This window comes from Hemiscyllium ocellatum, chromosome 43 (genome assembly GCF_020745735.1).
Source record: "Hemiscyllium ocellatum isolate sHemOce1 chromosome 43, sHemOce1.pat.X.cur, whole genome shotgun sequence".
In the NCBI taxonomy this organism is placed as follows: Eukaryota; Metazoa; Chordata; class Chondrichthyes; order Orectolobiformes; family Hemiscylliidae; genus Hemiscyllium; species Hemiscyllium ocellatum.
Genome location: NC_083443.1, coordinates 18,394,165 through 18,414,134, shown reverse-complemented (window position 1 = coordinate 18,414,134; position 19,970 = coordinate 18,394,165). Strand labels below are relative to the sequence as shown.

Sequence of the window (19,970 nt, the reverse complement as noted above, 5' to 3'; positions counted from 1 at the left end):
CTTCCAGTGTTTATTGCCTCAATCTTCATCTCTCCTTGAGACTGTGACAAGGCAGTGCTGCTATTTGTCCATGGCTGAGACTGGTCCCTGAGTGCCTGAGAGTTTAAGCCCGGGGTCAAACCTTTTCCCAGTTTCTTTGAAGCTTTTGCCATGAGAGTCTTAGTTTTACATGTCACCACAGGAAGTACAGCTGAGGACATTGATGTGCACTGTACAGACACCAGGAGAGACTTAGAAATTGGGCTCTGTTTTACACTGCAGTTTGCTAGTCATGTCAACAAGAAACACTAAGCAAAACAAATACACACCAGTGGGAAGTATGCTAACTTTCTTCACAACATAGTAGACAGCCGTTGGACAATTGGGAGACAGTCTCCCGTAGATATGACAGAGCAAATTACTGCAAATGGTGGAATCTGTACTGAAAACAAAAAGTGCTGGAGATCACGGCAGGTCAGGCAGCATTCGTGGGGAGACTAATGTTCATCAGAGCTGATTTGAAGTGTGGAGGGAGCAGTATTTACATGACACTGGGGGGTGGGAGGGAGGGGGTGGAGTGCTGGAGGAGAAAGGATGCTGATAGTGCAGATTAAATTATTGGAACGTGAGAATGGCAGAAAAATGGTGTTTCTAACTGCCAGACTGGAAAGAGCAGACAGTCCCGCTGGAGTAGGGGGAGGGCAGAGAGGACATGGTGACAGAGAATGGAACAAGTAAAGCTAAATGAAAGGGAAGAAATGCGAGCTGGTTCACAATCTGAAGGCGTTGAACTCAATATTAAGTCCAGAAGGTTGCTAAGTGCCCAGTCTGAAGATGAGATGTTGTTCCTCCTGATAGCCATGTTCTCTGGAGGCTGACTGTTGGGGCGGGCTTTGGAAGAGACATGCACTAGCCAAAAAGAGGGTTCGAGAGAAAACAGAGACCAGTAAATTGTACACCTTCCCAGCCCACTCTCCTCTTCAGTTAGCACTGCTGCCTCACAGCGCCAGGGACCTGGTGTTGATTCCACCCTTAGGTAACCTTCTGTGTAGAGTTTGCACATTCTCCCTGCGTCTGTGTGGGTTTCCTCCCAAGTGCTCCGGTTTCCTCCCACAGTCCAAGGATGTGCAGGTCAGGTGGATCGTCCATGCTAAAATTCCCCTGTAGTGTCCAGGGATATGCTGGCTAGGTGGATTAGCCATGGGAAATGTGGGGTTGGGAGAGGACTGGATGTGGGGGGGATGTCCTTTGAAGGGTCAATGCAATTTTGATGGGTCAAATGGTCTGCCCATGTAGTAGAGTAAATGAGGCAGAGCGGGATTCCTGAGCGCCACCAGGTAAGGTTTAGCACAGAGTTGACCACCAAGGTATAGTTTCTAATCTTAAGAGACAGAAAACAGCCATACAACTTCCTGCACAAATTCCTGAGCCACGGGGGTGCCCTTGAGAGAGTTCTTTGGCAAAGGAACACAAAGAAAAATCCACTCCAGGTTTTGCCAACTGCGTTTCACCGTGAGCCTTCAGAGGTCATTGCAGCACAGCTTTAAAAGCTGTTGCCACAGCATCAGGCACCTTTGCAGGAATGTATGTGGAGCAGATCCAACTACCGCCTGTCTCTCTGTGAATGGTGAATAATTATTCGGCATTACTTGATTATTTCACATCAGGGGCATTTTTACATAAAAGTGCTGTTAAAGGTCAGACATCTCAGGGTTGAACAGAACTGAAAGCCTCTGATAACGGTAAGTTCTTGAAAATGTATGGCTTGCCTGTGTAAATAGACCAGATTTATTTATAGCTGCTATTCTTGTGCGCTCCTTTCAGTCTGTCCAGCCAGCATGGCATATTCAGATGGACTGCTCTATTTAGATATATGAATGACAGAGTTGCCAAATAAATCGCGTAGGATGGGTGACCTGTGGACATCACTGTTTTAGCAATGTTAGTTATTGGTTATTAGAAATATCGAGTCTGTATAGGAAAATGCTGATTAATCTCTTGATATGACGACTGACCAACAGAACTGTACCAATTTGATGAAAACATCGAGTTAAGAGTTAAATAATTCTATGTAAGTAACAGATTTAAGCAAAAAAACTTTTCTTTTGATCTGTAAGTGTTGACAGCCCTTATGTGGATAGGCTTTGCACTAGAGGTTTATTTTAACAAATTTTTATTTTTATTTTAAACACATTTAACCAATGTTAATTTTAATGGGTACTCTTAACAAAATCAGAAGCCCAGTCCAGGTTTCTGATATCACAGTAAGATTCTGAATGTATTGCAGGATCTCAGCCTATGGAGCTAGCTGTGTTTGTATTTTTCCTCTTGAGGTGCACCTTTATGCCTCATTTATTGTTTGACGTCACGTTGGTTTACATGCAACAGCTGAGCACAATGTGACAAAGTCTTACCCAGGTTAGAGGAAAGGTTGCATTGATTTCTGTGTTGCTAAAACAGATCAGAGTCATTAGCTGCCTAATACCTTGGCCCTGAATGTTTTACCAAATTGTACAGAGTTGTACAGCAACAAAGATGCACTTTGGCTGATCGAATCTGCACCAAAAGAAATCACCAAACTACGCTAATTCCACTTTCCAGCACTTGTGTCGAATGTTATGACATTTAAAGTGCTCATCTGTGTACGTTTTACAGGTTGTCAGGTTTCCTGCCTCTACTACCCTCCCAGGCAGTATATTCCAGATTTCCATGGAAACAAGTTTCTTTTTTTTATCCATCATATTCTGAAGTCACACAACACCAGGTAACAGTTATAGAGTCATCGCGATGTCCAGCGTGGAAACAGACCCATTGGTCCAACTCGTCCATGCTGACCAGATATCTCAACCTAATCTAGCCCCATTTGTAAGCACTTGGCCCATATCCTTCCAAACCCTTTCTATTCATTTACTCATCCAGATGCCTTTTAAATGCTGTAATTGTTCCAGCCTCCACCACTTCCACTGGCAGCTCATTCCATACATGCACCACCATCTGCATGAAAAAATTGCCTCTTAGGCCCCTTTTATATCTTTCCCCTCTCGCCCTAAACCTATGCCCTCCCACACCCCAGGGTATTTATCCTACCCATGCCCTTCATGATTTTATAGACCTCTAAGATCACCCCTTAGCCTCTGACACTCCAGGGGAAAATATCCTCAGCCTATTCAGCCTCTCCCTGTAGCTCAAACCCTCCAACTCTGGCAACATCCTTGTAAATCCTTTGAGTCCAACAGATTTATTTGATATTACAAGCTTTAAAAGCACTGCTCTGAAAGCTTGTGATTTCAAATGAATCTGTTGTATGAAAACCTGGTGTCATGTGACTTCTGACCTTGTCCACCCCAGTCCAACACCAGCACCTCCACATCATGGCTACCGTCATATTGGTTTCCGATGTGCTTACAGATTAAGATGAGACAAGTTTTGCTTGAGAAGTTTAACTTAATTCATAAAGTTAGCAAAGAAATGCTAACTCTCAGCAAGATGGAAAGCCATATTGTGTTTACCCAAGGATTGATCCTCAGTGGTTTTCATGAGTGGTTGTTTTCAGTAAAACATGGCTTTTTTCATTTGGAGCTGGTGTACTTGATCACAGCTTTCATGTCCTCCGTGGGCAGCAGCAGGCTCACACTGGTCTGGATCTCCGGTGCGCTGATGGTTCAATGCGCTTGTTATCATGGACCAGATGGGAAGCCTCTCCCAAAGTGCACTCAAAAATATCACTGACGAACAACTTCAAGATGCTCATGGCCTTGGTGGAGATGCTGGTGTTGGGGTGAACCTGCTCCATCACTTTGCAGATGTAGATGGGGTAACTTTCTTTCCCAAACTTTCTCCTCTTTAGAATTAGAATCCCCTTATATGTGTGAAAACAGGCCCTTTGGTCCAATAAGTCCACACTGACCGAGCACCGCACCCAGACCCACTCCCCCACATTTACCCCTGACTCTTGCACCTAATCTATACATCCCTGAACACTACGGGTAATTTAACATGGCCAATTCACCTAAACTGCACATCTTTGGATTGTGGGAGGCACCCGGAGGAAACCCACACATGCACGGGGAGAACGTGCAAACTCCACACAGACAGTCATCCAAGGCTGGAATCGAACCCAGGCCCCTGGTGCTATGAGGCAGCAGTCTTAACCACTGAGTCACCATGCTGTCCCCTCTTATAGTATCATACAGCATAGAAGCAGACCCTTCATTCCAACCAGTCCATGCCAATCATAATCCCATACTAAACTAGCCCCACCTGCCTGCTCCTGGCCCATATCCCCCCAAACCTCTCTTATTCATGCACTTATCCAAATGTCTTCTAAACATTGTGATTGTGCCCACAGCCACCATTCTCCCTGGAAGTTTGTTGCATAGATGAACCACTAAAAAAAATTATATTTTGTGGCTTTATGATAGCTTTCTCCACTCCCCTTAAAAAAATATGCTCCCTAATCTTGAAATCTCCCACCCTTGGGAAAAGACACCTGCTATGCATCTTATCCGTACCCCTCATGATTTTAGAAACCTCTATAAGGTCACCCCTTAACCTCCTATACTCAAGTGAGAAAATCCCTTGCCTATCCTGCCTCTCCCCATAACTCAAACCCTCTTTTCTTGGTAACATCCTGGTAAATCTCTTTTGAACCCTCTCCTCTTTGCTGGCGCTTTCTTAGTGCCCTTCTTGGCAATTTGTCCTTTCTTTTCCTCAACCATGATGACAAATAACAATCTCGGGAAGTGAATGACACTTGGTACCAACTGCCAGCTAAAAAACAGGATGCCTGTTCAAAGTAGTGGGCTTTCCACTTCAAGTCATCAACTGACACCCTAACATGTGATTCAAAGGTGGTGAAAATCTCATGAAGGCAGGTAAAGCAGATTTGTTAAACATGTGTAAACCAGAGTAATATGTCGAGCTATACTCCAATTGCACTCCTTAAAACCATTGCTCATATTACAAAACTCTTGTTACCAGGAACGAACATGATAAACTTCGAAACTTTGTAAATGCAGTTTTGAAATCTATCATTTCACTTCAAAATGTACCATGTGGTTAAATCAGAATCCTGTCCTTCACTTAAAGGAGTAAGAGCTGCCATTAAACCCACTGGCAACACAGGCTCACTGCTGAAATTCCAGCCTTTCAGTCCAGAGTCTCAAGCTGGGATGGATTGAAATGGGAAGCACAAGTGTTCCACAAAACATGACAAAGAACAGTGCCACATAACTGGAAACATTTCTGAAGTCATGCAAAAAAGCAGAAAGTCATCCAACAGCTCACCCATGTCACAAGGAATAATGCATCCAGGAACTGGAAAATGAAAGGAAGGGGACAGCGGGGAAAGGAATGCAGGGAAGGATACAGTGCAGGAGAAACACAACAGGTCTGGCATAATCTCTGCAGAGAAAGCAGAGTCAATATTTCGTGAAGTGTTTTGAAATTTTGTTTTCTCTGCTCAGATGCTGCCAGACCTGCTGAGTTCCTCCAGCAATTTCTGCTTTTATTTCAGATTTCTTGAATCTGCAGTTCTTTGTTTTATTTTAGGGTACAATGCAGATTGTGCTGAAGGACAGCGTGGCTAATGTAAGCTGCTTAGTATCTTGAGAGTAGTTAAGATGTTTGTTTCCTAATTACAGCGACAGCGTGTAGCATCAGCAATCCATGACCTGTACTAGCTGAATAGAATTGCTAATTATTAACTCTGATGCTTTTGTAGAAGGAGACAACTACAAAACTTCCGTTGCGAGACATTCTTTTAAATACAAATCTTTTTCGGATAAGTGTTTAATTGCAACTCAGGAGTATAAACTGTATTCACATCCAGTCATCTGAGAAATGTGAAGTAAAACATTTCACCAGAAGTCCTTCCTCTGATTAACTTGGTTATACAGATGACCAGAATCCCCAAAGCCAGCATGTTACCCTCTGCTCTTTCTAATATTGGCACAGTTCAGGCTCAAATCACTTCTTTGACAATATAGTAATATAAAAGTTAGACACAAAGTAATTTTGCTCACTGACCAGGCTTCAGTGTTTTATCACATGGACATAGAATGCGCAGGAATGATGGAAGTGAAAAAATACAGGGAAGCACAATTAGAGAGAGAATAGGATCGAGACAATTAAAGGGAACAATAGGGAAAAAAGGCTGAACAAGCCATGGGAAATCTCAGCCTATTGTTGACAAATCATAGAATCACAGAATCCCTACAGTGTGGAAATAGGCCATTTGGCTCAACAAGTTCACACTGACCCTCTGAAGAGAAACCCACACAGACCCATTCCCCTACCCTACTACTCTACATTTACCCTGACTAATGTACCGAACCTACACATCCCTGGACACTATAGGCAATTTAGCATGGCCAATTCACCTAAGCTGCACATCTTTGGATTGTGGGAGGAAACCAGAGCACCTGGAGGAAACCAACACAGACACTGGGGGGGAATGTGCAAACTCCACACACAGTCACCCAAGGCTGGAATTGAACCCAGGTACCTGGTGCTGTGAGGCAGCAGCGCTAACCAATGAGCCACCAGATATGAAAAGGAAACTGGGAAGTAAAACCAATCATCCCATTGGAAGTTGTGAACAAGTGTGAAGTTACAAATAACGCAACACTGCAAAAATGGAAAATGAGATCAGAGTGAAGACTAGGTTTTACATTAAGATCATACGAGACAGGATCAGGCGGGGGTACTCTCCTCATCAACAAGACCATTGATGATCTTCTCCCTTGACTCCACTTTCCCACATTATCTTCATATTTCCTCATTCCCTTTAGTTTTGATTATCTATCACCCTTGGTTTTGAAACTGTTCAATCACTGAGCTTTGACAGCTCGCTGAGATAGTGAACTCTAAAGTTCATGACAACCTCAGTGATGAGATATTTCACCACTGTTCCGAGACTGAAACTCCAACTTCTATAACCTCCTCATACCCTCCACACCAAACTATACCCTTCCACATCCCCATCGCTCCTCATACTCTACACCATACCGTACCCTTTCACATCCCCATCGCTCTTCATACTCTACACCAAACTATACCCTTCCACATCCCCATCGCTCCTCATACTCTACACCATACTGTACCCTTCTGTATCCTCATCGCTCCTCATACTCTACACCATACCATACCCTTCTACACCTCCACAAATTCTTATATAATCAACACCACATTATACCCTTCCACACCTCCATCGCCCCTTATACACTCGACATCAAACTATACCCTTCCACACCCCCATCGCTCCTCATACTCTACACCATACCGTACCCTTCCGCATCCCCATCGCTCTTCATACTCTACACCAAACTATACCCTTCCACATCCCCATCGCTCCTCATACTCTACACCTCCACAAATTCTTATATAATCAACACCACATTATACCCTTCCACACCTCCATCGCCCCTTATACACTCTACATAAAACTGTACCCTTCCACACCCCTATCGCCCCTTATACACTTTATATCAAACTATACCTTTCATAGCCCCATCGACCGTTATACACTCTACAACAAACTGATACCGTTCCATACCTCCTTTGCCCTTTATACACTCAACACCAAACTATACCCTTCCACATTCCCACTGCCCCTTATACACTCTATACCAAACTGTACCCTTCCACACCCACATAGCCCCTTGTCGTCTACACCAAACTGTATCCTTCTACACCCCCATCGCCCCTCATACACTCTACACCAAACTATACCCTTCCACACCCCAATCCCTCCTTATATACTATACCCTTCTACACCCCATCACCCCTTATACACTCTACACCAAACTGTATCCTTCCACACCCACATGGCCCCTTGCACACTCTACACCAAACTGTACCCTTCCACACCCACATGGCCCCTTGCACACTCTACACTAACTCTATCCTTCCACACCCTCACGGTTCCTCATATACTCTGTGTCCATTCACCCACCATACATTGTGCATTTATCAATGGACCTTGTATTGACAATATGAAGCATTTTTGAAAAACAAAACATGCATTTTTTTTAAAGAAAAACATGCATTCATGTAAATCAGTTTGGGTAATGAAAATGTCAAGGCAGAAACTGGAAGCATTGGAAGCCTCAATCTTGTGTAAATAAACATTGTGAAATTAACAGAATAGCTCAGAGAGCTGGAATGATTAAGCAAGAAATGTTTTCCCTTGGGGGCAGCTATTCCAGTCAGCCCTTATCATCTCTTCCTCCAGGACACCTTGCCCCCAAATTTCCCAGTAATCCTCTTCATTCTTCACTCTCTCGCCTTAGTTCTCAGATTCCAGACTTCCTTAACTCTTGTGATTCCTGATCTACTAAAGCATCTGGCCCGTATATCAGTAGCAACAGTGGGTTGTCAGGAGTTTGTCAGGTCACCAAGGTGGATGCTGCTGTGAGTAACAGCACTGAACAGAGGGTAAGGTGCAGGGGATTAGAACATTTTTATTATGGGCAGATTTGTAAAGTAATGATGCTCTGGGGCATCTTAGCACATATCAAGCCCGAAAGGTTTTCTTCCGTATGCACAATGTTGACTTCAGGCATATGTGAAGGATCCCACATTTGTCCTGAACTGCTCTACTACTATCTGTACATCATGGATAGTGCACTTCCCAACAGAAGTGTGCATGAGATTCCTACCCATCATTCTGCAGCCCATATTACCTCAGTTCGAGGTCAACTTCTCTGTCCTATGTTGCCTCAGTTCGAGGCCAATATCTCTGACGGTGCAGCACTCTGCAGTACGGCACTGAAACATCAGTCTGGATGGGCTACTTGTCTCTGGAGCAAGTGTAAAAGCCTTCGTATTCTAAATCCGAGCCAAGACTCGGCCATGCTGATCTAGGTCACTTTTAATCAAAGTGAACCGTTTGTTTTTTTTAAATGAGAGATGGTAGTGAAGAGGGGAATAAACAGACATTAATGGCAGAAATGAAATTAATGAACTGCAGCTTGCTCAATGCAATTAAAACTGGGTCATTGTGTTTTTTCTGAACATCCTGTTAACTGGAAAACAAACAAGAGAATAGCAGAAATTATATAAAACCATTTAACCAAATTGTATCTTGCCATTGGGGTGACTATCTTTAACTCGATGCAATGTCCGAATGTTTGATATAGAGAGCAGCAGAGATTGCCATTTGCTTTGGCCTCCACCAACTGAAAGCAGAACAGAATCGTACTCTCGGGGAAACGCAAAGCTGCTCTTTCTTTCATTGCTCAACAGCACCTGTCAGCAGTCAACAGGACACTGGTAGGTATTTGTAGGGAGACTGCCAAGGCTATACCGGACTAATCTACATCCTGCCAGCCATCTTCCATGGTTTGTTATCCTCTCATTAATTCTGGCACATTGAGAGTAAGTCAAAATATATTGTGATTTCATGACAAGGCAGCATTTCAATTGGTTATAATGCTGGATATAGAGCAGCACAAAGATCAGGTCTGTATGAGAAGCTATAAGAGAAATATAAATTGTCACTTGGTAGTACAGGCAGAGTCATACAGCACAGAGACAGACTCTCCGGTCCAACTCATCCAAGTCGATCAGCTTTCCCAAAGTAAACTAGTCCCATTTGTCTGTGTTTGGCCTATACTTTTCCTATTCATACACCTGCCCAAATGTCTTCTAAATGTTGTAACTGCATCTGCATCTCCCATTTCCTCTGGCAGTTCATTCCACGTACGAACCATACTCTGCGTGAAAAGGTTTCTAAACAGGTCCCTTTCAAATCTTTCTCTTCTCTCCTTAAACCTATGTCCCCCTACTCTGGGGAAAAGACCTTGGTTATTCATCTTAAATATAATGATGAGGTGCCAGTGTTGGACTGGGCTGGACAATGTCAGAAGTCACATGACACCAGTTAATAGTCCAATTGAAGTTCACCTGATGATGGGGCAGCATTCCAAAAGCCTGTAATTTCAAATAAATTGGACTATAACCTGGTGTAGTGTGACTTCTGGCCTTGTCCGTCTTATCTACGCCCTTCATGATTTTATAAACCTCTGCATCTTGAGTTTTGCTGAAAAAAAGACATCTTGTCAAAGCTTTCATCTTGCACTCATCAAGACAATTTGCAAGAGTTAGAGTCTGCTTTCCGACCAATCAACAATGTCCACATATGCAATATAAATGTTGGTTCATCCCTTGAATTGATATTCTTGCAAATAATCCTGATGAGTGCAAAATCAAAATCTCTTGACAATGTGTGTCCTTTTTCAGCAATACTCAAGAAATATACATGCAGCTTTATGTTTCAGATCTAGATTCATTTCCTATTTTGGTTTCTGCATTCATTTCCCAAATTTCCAGCATTCACACTTTTTTACTTTAGTTCATCTCAAATGCACAAGTACACACGATCTTGTGGGACAAGTCAATTAATGCAGGCTCATTACTTGAAGGAATTCTGAAATAAATAATAATTATTGATGTTTTGTAGACTATAGTAATAAATTGATGAAATGCATAGTATATTGTGGGTGAAGGTGATGGTTTAGATCTGGAATTTAATTTGTTTGTTCTGTCTGCCTAATTGTGTGCTAGGAAATGAAGGTGAAACAGCTGATTCCAGTGGACCACTTACCCACAATCTTTGAAACCCACGATGAAGGGTATCACGACACTCTGTACGGTAAAGGTTCAGGTCTCAGCAGTGACTGCCATCCTCCTCAAACTCAGGATGACTACCTGAAATCTATCTGCCAGCTGGCACAGCCCACCTTCCTCTTTGACACTTCTTCAAAGACCCAGAACGCAGGTTATGCGAACACTTTGCCCAACTCTGCGAAACAGACCACCAGCCATAGACACAAGGCTGAGCTTCCTTCACCTGTATCCCTACAGAGCAACAGCAAAAAAGACAATTGTTTTGTGTGCGCGTTGGCGGACGCTTTCTCTCTGGACACAATTACTATTGCAGTGAGCAGCAGTCGGACGCCGAGTAATAACGCTGACCCATTTTCATGGCTCTTTGGGCGATCACATATAGAAATCCATGGAAGAATTAACCGACCATTTCCACAACAACGTTCTCTGCCTGTTTATACCAACGAAGCCAAAAGTTCCAGGAAGACACGCTGGCTCTCACTTGATCACATGGTCATGGCAGAAAATGGCCTTCACAGAAAACAACCACAAGTGCGTGGCAAGATCCCATCAACAGGATGCTCCACCAATATTAGAAAAGGAAAGCCTGCGTCTTCTGAATATTTTTTCCATTATCATCAAGGTGGTAACGAACAGGGCAGTGCTTCCAATTGCAATAGAGATTCCAACAATTCTCGAACATAGAAAGATCCGAGATTCTGAAAGTCTTAGGCACTATCAACTACAAAGCAAAAAGAACTGAGCAACTTTCACTCTCCAGTCAAGATCACCGATTCAGTGAAGAGAAAGGCAACTCTACTCCTCTCAGTTATCAGTACTACATTCCCATTAGGAATCTAGATTGAATGCGTCACAACCAAAGAGATTCCATTTGAAATTAATTTGTTGTCTTAGCCCCAGTTCTGAGCAAAATGTGGACACAGCTCCTAATTTGGGCACTTCATCCATTTTTCAAATTATCCTATCGCAATTGCTCCACTCTCCCTCATGTACATTGTCTTTATGCTCAGGGGTCCCTGTAAACCCCTTTACAAGTGAGCCTTGAAGTATATAATTATCTAGATACACTGCCCTCTTTACCAATGGGAATCCTGACTGCACAGTATACTGGGAATCAGCTGTCTTCCTGAAGCCGTGGCGACTCTCAACATTACACCAAAAATCCAAGTATTTGAAGACTCCACAAACCTAATAAGTTAAAAATCATTTCCTGATGTAAGTTTAATCTAAAGGGTAGGATTGGAAACCTGCAGTGTTGTTTGGTTTAACATGCACCTAATGTTATTCCAATGGACAATACAGTCAAACAGGGTGAAAAATGTGTTGCACCAAATCTCATGGTTTTCCCAATGGTTGGATCGAGTTAAAATTGACTCCACCTACCCAGCATTCACTCTGTTGGAACAGACAGTCTTACCTGATGGCAGACTCTGTTGGTTTCTGTTTAACCAGGCATGTATTCATCCTGCTTTGAGTTGGTAGGTACAAAATGGAGTTTCATTATGAATGCTTGGCTGAATTCCAAGACTCTTGATGGTTTGTAAGTCATTTTTATTCAGGTTAAAGGGGACTTTTAGCTTTATTTAATCAATAGTTCATATGCTTGTAATAACCTTTGAAATGCCTTTTCACTATTTGTTTGTTTAGTCAAGATGGTTATTAAGAAGAAGATTCAAGCTTTTCTTGATGGAATTATGACTGGCTGTGTTTAACTACTTTATTAACATGTTAGCCAATTTACTTATTCTGCCAGTTTAGGACAATTTCAATTGTCTCTGTTATGGGTTAATGGGTTTTGTACCCCATGGACATTAAATGAATATGAAAATCAAACCACTGAGTGTCTGACACATTAATATTTGATTCTCCATACTGTAGAATGGGGAACGACATGTTCTCCATTGGAAAGACTATTCCAGTGCATCTAAACACTTTCACAATTTACTGGCCAATTTAATAATCATTCATCTTTTCAGAACAAAGCTCTATCATTGATCACTGTAATAAAATGTTCTTAGATTATTTGTATATGATTCATAATAATTTGTCAGAAGCTTCTCCCAGGAGAAAGTGAGGACTGCAGATGCTGGAGATCAGAAATGAGAATGTGTTGCTGGGAGAGTGCAGCAGGTCAGGCAGCATCCAAGGAGCAGGAAAATAGAAGCTTCTCCCACCCCAAGATTAGGTATTCCCCACAGTATATGACTCATCTGAGAATCAATGTCTCCTGTAAAAGCCCGCTCAACTCCATCAAAGTGTCATGGCATTTGACATGCTCATGCAGTGGAGTGGGGAAGGGCAAGATTGGAGACCACTGTCATAAAAATCCCAAAAGGTGAGAATGAGGACAGGATTCCTGGAGTCAAATCCTGTCTGCAATTTTTAAACACGCCCTGCTTCTGTTCTGAATTGGACAGAGGCACGAATATCTCCCCCAGTGTACAGAAGCTTCAGATCCCATTTGGTTTGCTACCTATTCTCAGGTCTGTCCTATCACGTTCAGAATGTGGCATAACGTGGACTTCAAATTGTGTTCAAGTGACAAAAAGAAGTTGGAAATCATTGAATATCTCACCTCCAAAACCAGTCCATGCTGGTGCTTTCTTTTAAGTACAAAGTTTGCACTACTGATTTATTTAAAAAAAACTAAAATGAGTTCCATTAGTATCCTCCTCTCTCACCTGTCTATCTGGTGCACCTTTTGGGAACAATGTAAGGCACCAGTGACATTTAACCACAAGATGGTGCTCAATCTCCATTTCCCATCTCAAAGTACAGTACATCCACAATGGGTGGAAAAGGTTTGTGCATTTGGAATTTGTCAAACAAATAGAGTGGTTTATTAATAAAATGATGAAAAACATGAAAAAAGAACTCCTTCCTTGACATGTTACAGAATACTTTGAAATGAACATCCGGCTCAAAGATCACACAGTGCCATTGGTCCCAGCTGAAGCTCCAGCCATACCTCATTCCTTGCCTTTACAGCTGACCCACCAAACATATCCTGGGATTCCTTTCTCCCTTCCAAAGTCAGGAGATTATGTGCCTGAAAGGGAGGAAAGAGGTTGAACTAATGGGCAAAGAACAGGGGAATGGAGTTAGATTAGATTAGATTCCCTACAGTGTGGAAACAGGCCCTTCGGCCTAACCAGTCCACACCGGCCCTCCGAAGAGTAACCCACACAGACCCATTTCCCTCTGACTAATTGATCTAACACTATGGGCAATTTAACATGACCAATTCACCTGACTGGCACATCTTTGGACTGTGGCAGGAAACCCACACAGACACGAGGAGAATGTACAAACTCCACACAGACAGTCACCCGAGGCTGGAATCGAACCTGGTACCCTGGTGCTGTGAGGCAGCAATGCTAGACACCGTGCCACCCAATTTGGAGAACTCATATGAAGAGCTTGTACCAAGATGATGGATCAAATGGCCTCTTGCACTGCAAAACTTGACGATTTTGTGCCAACAAAGAATAGGTTTTGCATTTATAATATTGTACTCCACCTGTGAGAACATAACAATTGAATTATCATTTCAAAAAGCCAAAACAAATCCCATCGCTTGACTGTTCTCCTTGAGTTTGAACATGTATTTTCGTGACTACAAGTGACTGACCTCTTGGTCCTTATCCAAGATCACTGATATAATTTGGATGGCCACTTCTTGTTTGAAAGCACATTCAAAGATCCTGAGAAATGTTTTGTAGAGTCGGAATGGCTGTGTTCCAAAATGCTTCAGTGGGATAGTTGCAGAGGAACTGCTGGAAAGTTTCTGTACGATGTGTTGGTTTTAGTTCGCCACATTATCATTGCTTAACTTTCGATTCTGATTTTCTCTTGTCTTGCAAGGGTTTCATGCACAGCTGGAGTTTGCGTTGTTCCTTCATTTCATTAACAACAAAACGGTTTGATTTTTTAAATTTAGTTATTGTCATGTGTATCTTGTTTAACCATACAGTGAAAAATATTGCCATTCCACCGTGCGATCTTAAAACACAGGAAAAATAAAGCAAAATATGGAATGTAGATGGAGAAAAATGAGGAAATAAAGAAACGTTACACTCCTTCGTGTTACGTGCTCTGGTTTCGGCCATGGGCACAAGTCCCTGTCACCATGACGCCACCCACTGGAAGGAAACTCGCCAATCTTCCGCGCCATCTTACCTCCTCTGAAGTAACCGGAGCCATCTTGGTTTCAGACTTGGTTACAAAACCAGAATAAAAAACCCATGGAAATAAGAGAACAAGGCCAAAACGAATTAGAAATGTCCAGATATTAAATCTTTATTTAAGTTTATCTCCACGCGGGTGCCAGGAGTCTCAGGAAGAGGTGAGCTCCTCCTTCGGTCTGCTCCTGCCATGGCTACCACCTCCCATTATAAACTATCAGCATCCCAGAACATGGTCAGACAGGGCCCACTTACAGACTCTGATTGCTGGATCCCGGAACGTGCTTGGGCAGGACCCATCATCACCGGATCCCTCACTGGTTCCCAGAACATGCTGGAGCAGGGCTCACTCACAGTCTCCGATCACTGGATCCCTCGCTGGATCCCGGAACGTGTCGGGGCAATTGCCAATGCCTCGCCGAAGCAAAAAGGCTTGAAACCAAAAATAAAGGAAAAGGCAAAAAGAAAGAGAAAGTAAAAAAAGGGGGGGGGAAACGACAGAACCAAACAAGCTCAATAGCAATGCTGTTACTCCACGGCCATCTTGGTTGGTGTTGGTTGCTTCGAACTCCACATTCTGGCCCCTCCCTGTCGAGCGCAGGATGCATTTGAAAACCTTCTTCTTGTTCCTCCCTCCCTCCCTCCCTCCTCCCTCTCTGTCCTGAAGTGGAATGTTCAATTACAGTAAGTACAGCATACTTCAATCCTGGGAGCAGGAGAAATCTGTACAATCACACTCTCGACAGCTGTACAAACATTCAGAATTCCTATTGGATTGAGCTCACATACGCATTTACTCTTTCACTGAAATTGCCTAATAAAGGAATGATGGCGAGTGTGGGAATTGAGGTTCTGACCCTGGCAATTCACTGGACCGTCTAGTTTTGGGGACACCTTCCAAACACTGTGAATTTGAAGGTTTAACCTGAAACCAATGTACAGGATCGTTCTGTATGGTGATGGTGACATCAGATGTTTTGGCCGAGGTCTGGGTAGTTTTGGATCATCGGGAGCGCATTGAGCGTACTTGACTTTTCATCTCTCCTTGCCCGATTTCCTTATTCCTGATTCTAGGGTAATTCAATAAAGCATGGGGACAGCATCAAGGGTTTGTGCGCCATAATTCAGTTCCTGTGTGACAGAACTCTCCACACATTAGCACTCTCATACAAAGTGGTTCGATTCCTCCTTTGAAGATCTGTTTCCTCTGAATCCACATGGAAATAGCATTGATCACTGTGAAGAATCCAAAACAATCTTTAACAAAAACCCAAATTGCTTCAGAAATCCCGCAGCATCTGTGGGCAGAAAGCTTTCTCTCCACCAATACTGCCAGACCTGCGGAATTTCTCCAGCAATTTCTGTTTTTGTTTTAGATTTCCAGCGTCCTTATTTCTTTGGTGTTTTTCTCTTGCACAGACCAAGACAATCTTTGCTGTCATCATCAATCGATTATGAAGACAGATCAATCTGGAGAAAACCTACCAACACTAATTTGGTCAACCAATGCTAAACCACCAGTATAATATTACCCACAACGTACAAGATATTTTTGTCAAAAGGTTTTTTTAAAAAGATTGGCAAAATGCCTACTAAACATGAAATACACTTGCGTAAACGCTGAAACTCCCCTTGTGGTCACACTCACCTCTGGAATGTCAGCCTTGAGTTCATGTTTGGACCAAATTTAATATGGCATCTGGAGCCAATAATCTAGTTTTAAACATACTGGCTTGTTATAGCTGTGTTTCAGAATTCTTGTCCTTCTTTGAAAGATCCACATGTGGAACTCTTCTGAAACTCAAGTAACTTATATTAACTGGGCATCAGTCTTTGCTTCTTTTCATATCATAGAATGCTTACAGTGTGGAAACAGGCCATTTGGCCCAAAAAGTCGACAATGACCCTCCAAAGAGTAACCCACCCAGACCTATTCTCCTCCATTTACCCATGACTAATGTATCAAATCTACACATCCCTGAACACTACGGGAAATTCAGCATGGCCAATCCACCTAACCTGCGCATCTTTGGATTATGGGAGGAAACCGGAGCACCCAGAGAAACCCACGCAGACACGGGGAGAATGTGCAAACTCCACGCAGTCACCCGAGGCTAGAATTGAACCCAGGTCCCTGGTGCTGTGATGCAGCAGTGCTAACCACTGATCCACAGAAATGTACAGCACGGAAACAGGCCCTTCGGTCCAACTTGTCCATGCCAGCACTTGGCCCATTTCCTCTAAACCTAAACCTAAATCCCTCATGTATCTGTCCAGATGTATTTCTTTCTTTTCATTTGTTTCCATATTTTCCACGCAGTTACATCCACTCCCACACATGCTCATCTGTTTTGTTTCTCATTCCACCCCCCCCCCCCCACACTTTCTAGATTAGAGACCTGTTGAATCCCCTATTTACCCCTTTTCACTAGAACATTGGTTCACTGTGCTGCGTTTTGGATTCTGTTTGCTGATGTTGGACACCAATTCATTACAAGCGATTTTAAAATGCTGATCCCTGTTGTGATTTATCTTCTTCATTGAGCGATACAGACCTTCAAACATTGTCACTGTTGAGAACCGCTGTGGAACATGAAGATTCATTGCTGGGAAATAGAGATATAGAGATGTGCAGCATGGAACAGACCCTTCGGTCCAACTCGCCCATACCAACCAGATATCCTAAATTAATCTAATTCCATTTTGCCAGTATTTGGCCCAAATTCCTATAAACCCTTCCTATTCACATACTCATCCAGATGCCTTTTAAATGTTGTGATTGTACCAGCTTTCATTACCTCATTTGATAGCTCATTCCATACACGTACCATCCTCTGCGTGAAAAAGTTGCCCCTGAGGTCCCTTTTATATCTTTCCCCTCTCACCCAAAACCTATGCCCTCTAGTTCTGGACTCCTTTACCCTTGGGAAGAGACCTTGACTAATCACCTTTTCCATGCACTTCTCTATAAAGTCACCCCTCAGCCTCCGACACTCCAGGGAAACCAGCCCCAGCTCATTCAGCCTCTCCCTGTAGCTCAAACCCTCCAACCCCAGCAACATCCTTGTAAATCTTTTCTGAACCCTTTCTGATAGGAAGGAGAAAAGCATTGATAATAAAAGCCCAGAGGCAACAAAGAGTAGGCAGTGCAGCAATGAGATCTTAAGATAATGGAGCAATAGTTTCAAGTTATAGAGGTCAAGAGCACAGAAAAAGGCCATTCAGCACACTGAATTTGTGCTAGTCAATAGCTACGGACCTCACTACCAGAAATATATTTCCCTCCCCACCCCTTTCCGCTTTCCGCAAAGACCTTTCCTTCTGTGACTACCTGATCAGTTCCATGTCCCCCTACAACCCACCCTCCCTTCCTGGCATCTTCCTCTGCAACTGCAAGAATTGCAAAACTTGCGCCCACATCTCCTCCCTTACCTCCATCCAAGGCCCCAAAGGAGCCTTCCACATCCATCACAGTTTCACCTGCACATCCACCAATGTCATTTATTGTATCCATTGCTCCCAATGCGGTCTCCTCTACATTGGGGAGACTGGACGCCTCCTCGCAGAGCGCTTCAGGGAACATCTCCGGGACACCCGCACCAATCAACCCCACTGCCCCATGGCCCAACAATTCAACTCCCCCTCCCACTCTGCCAAGGACATGCACATTCTGGGCCTCCGCCACCACCGCTCCCTCACCACCCGACGTCTGGAGGAAGAACGCCCCACCTTCCACCTCGGAACACTTCAACCCAGGGTATCAATGTGGACTTCACCAGTTTCCTCATTTCCCCTCCCCCCACCTCACCCCAGTTCCCAACCTTCCAGCTCAGCACTGTCCTCATGACCTGTCCTACCTGCCTATCTCCCTTCCCACCTATCCACTCCACCCTCCCCTCTGACCTATCACCTCCATCCCCACCCCCATTCATCTACTGTACCCTTTGCTACCTTCCCCCACCCTCCCCTTTGACTTATCACCTTCATCCCCACCCCCATTCACCTATTGTACTCTTTGCTACCTTCCCCCACCCTCCTCTCTGACCTATCACCTCCATCCCCACCCCCATTCACTTATTGTACTCTTCACTACCTTCCCCCACCCTCCCCTCTGACCTATCATCTCCATCCCCCCATTCACCAATTATACTCTTTGCTACCTTCCCCCACCCTCCCCTCTGACCTATCACCTCCATCACCCCCATTCACCTATTGTACTCTTTGCTACCTTCCCCCACGTCCCCTCTGACCTATCATCTCCATCCCCACTCCCATTCACCTATTGTACTCTTTGCTACCTTCTCCCCCGCCCCCTTCCCCCCCCCCATTTATCTGTCCACCCTGGAGGCTCCCTACCTCCATTCCTGATGAAGGGCTTTTGCCCGAAACGTTGATTTTCCTGCTCCTTAGATGCTGCTGTGCTTTTCTAGCACCACTCTAATCTAAACAATAGCTACGTCCTGACTAGTCTAATCCCAAAACTATTCTAACTCTTTAACACTTAAGGGATCAAATGGTTTGGGGAGAGAGGGTGAAACAGAGGCATTGAGTTGGATGATCAGCTATGATCTTACTGAAAGTTGGAGCAGGCTTAAAGGGGCTGAATGGCCTACTCTTATGTTCTATGTTTATTGAAGCGAAGCTCAGGGCATCTGCCTATTGTTTACTCCTACTGTCGTCTCGAAAGGCTTCATGGGTGTGTCCTCATCATATGAACTGCAGCAATGCAATGCAAGAGGATGGACAGTGAGAGCCTTTTTCCTCAGATGGTGATGGCTGGCATGAGGGGACATAGCTTTAAATTGAGGGGTGATAGATTTAGGACAGAGAGCAGGGGTAGTTTCTTTACCCAGGGAGTAGTAAGGGCGCGGAATGACCTGCCTGCAACAGTAGCAGACTCGCTGACGTTAAGAGCATTTAAATGGGCATTGGACATACATATGGAAAATAATGGAATGGTGTAGGTTAGATGGGCATCAGATTGGTTTCCCAGGTCGGCATAACATCGAGGACTGAAGGGCCTGTACTATGCTGTAACGTTCTATGCTCTAAGGTGATTCACCAGATTGGGGGGAAGATGGTAGTGTAGTGATACTGTCATTGACTAATAATCCCCTAGACTAATGAGCTGAGAACACGGGTTCAAATCCCTCTCTGGCAGCTGGTGAAAATTAAGTT

The 19,970-nt window shown here is 43.7% G+C and overlaps 2 protein-coding genes across 4 annotated transcripts in view; one reads left to right on the top strand and one right to left on the bottom strand.

Moving 5' to 3' along the window:
* Positions 1 to 19,970, bottom strand: part of rassf4a (Ras association domain family member 4a) — a 265,979-nt gene that overhangs the window by 35,129 nt on the left and 210,880 nt on the right. The window lies entirely within an intron of this gene.
* Positions 1,564 to 12,548, top strand: LOC132835012 (uncharacterized). Of its 2 annotated transcripts, XR_009647263.1 has the most exons (3): positions 1,564 to 1,721; positions 9,120 to 9,252; positions 10,546 to 12,548. XR_009647263.1 is itself a non-coding variant. In XM_060854244.1 (2 exons), exon 2 carries the CDS (start codon positions 10,549 to 10,551, stop codon positions 11,290 to 11,292), a length of 744 nt encoding a protein of 247 aa, XP_060710227.1. In that variant the 5' UTR covers positions 1,564 to 1,721; positions 10,546 to 10,548; the 3' UTR covers positions 11,293 to 12,548. The 2 variants fall into 2 exon arrangements, 1 of the variants encoding a protein (XP_060710227.1); XM_060854244.1 differs by lacking the exon at positions 9,120 to 9,252.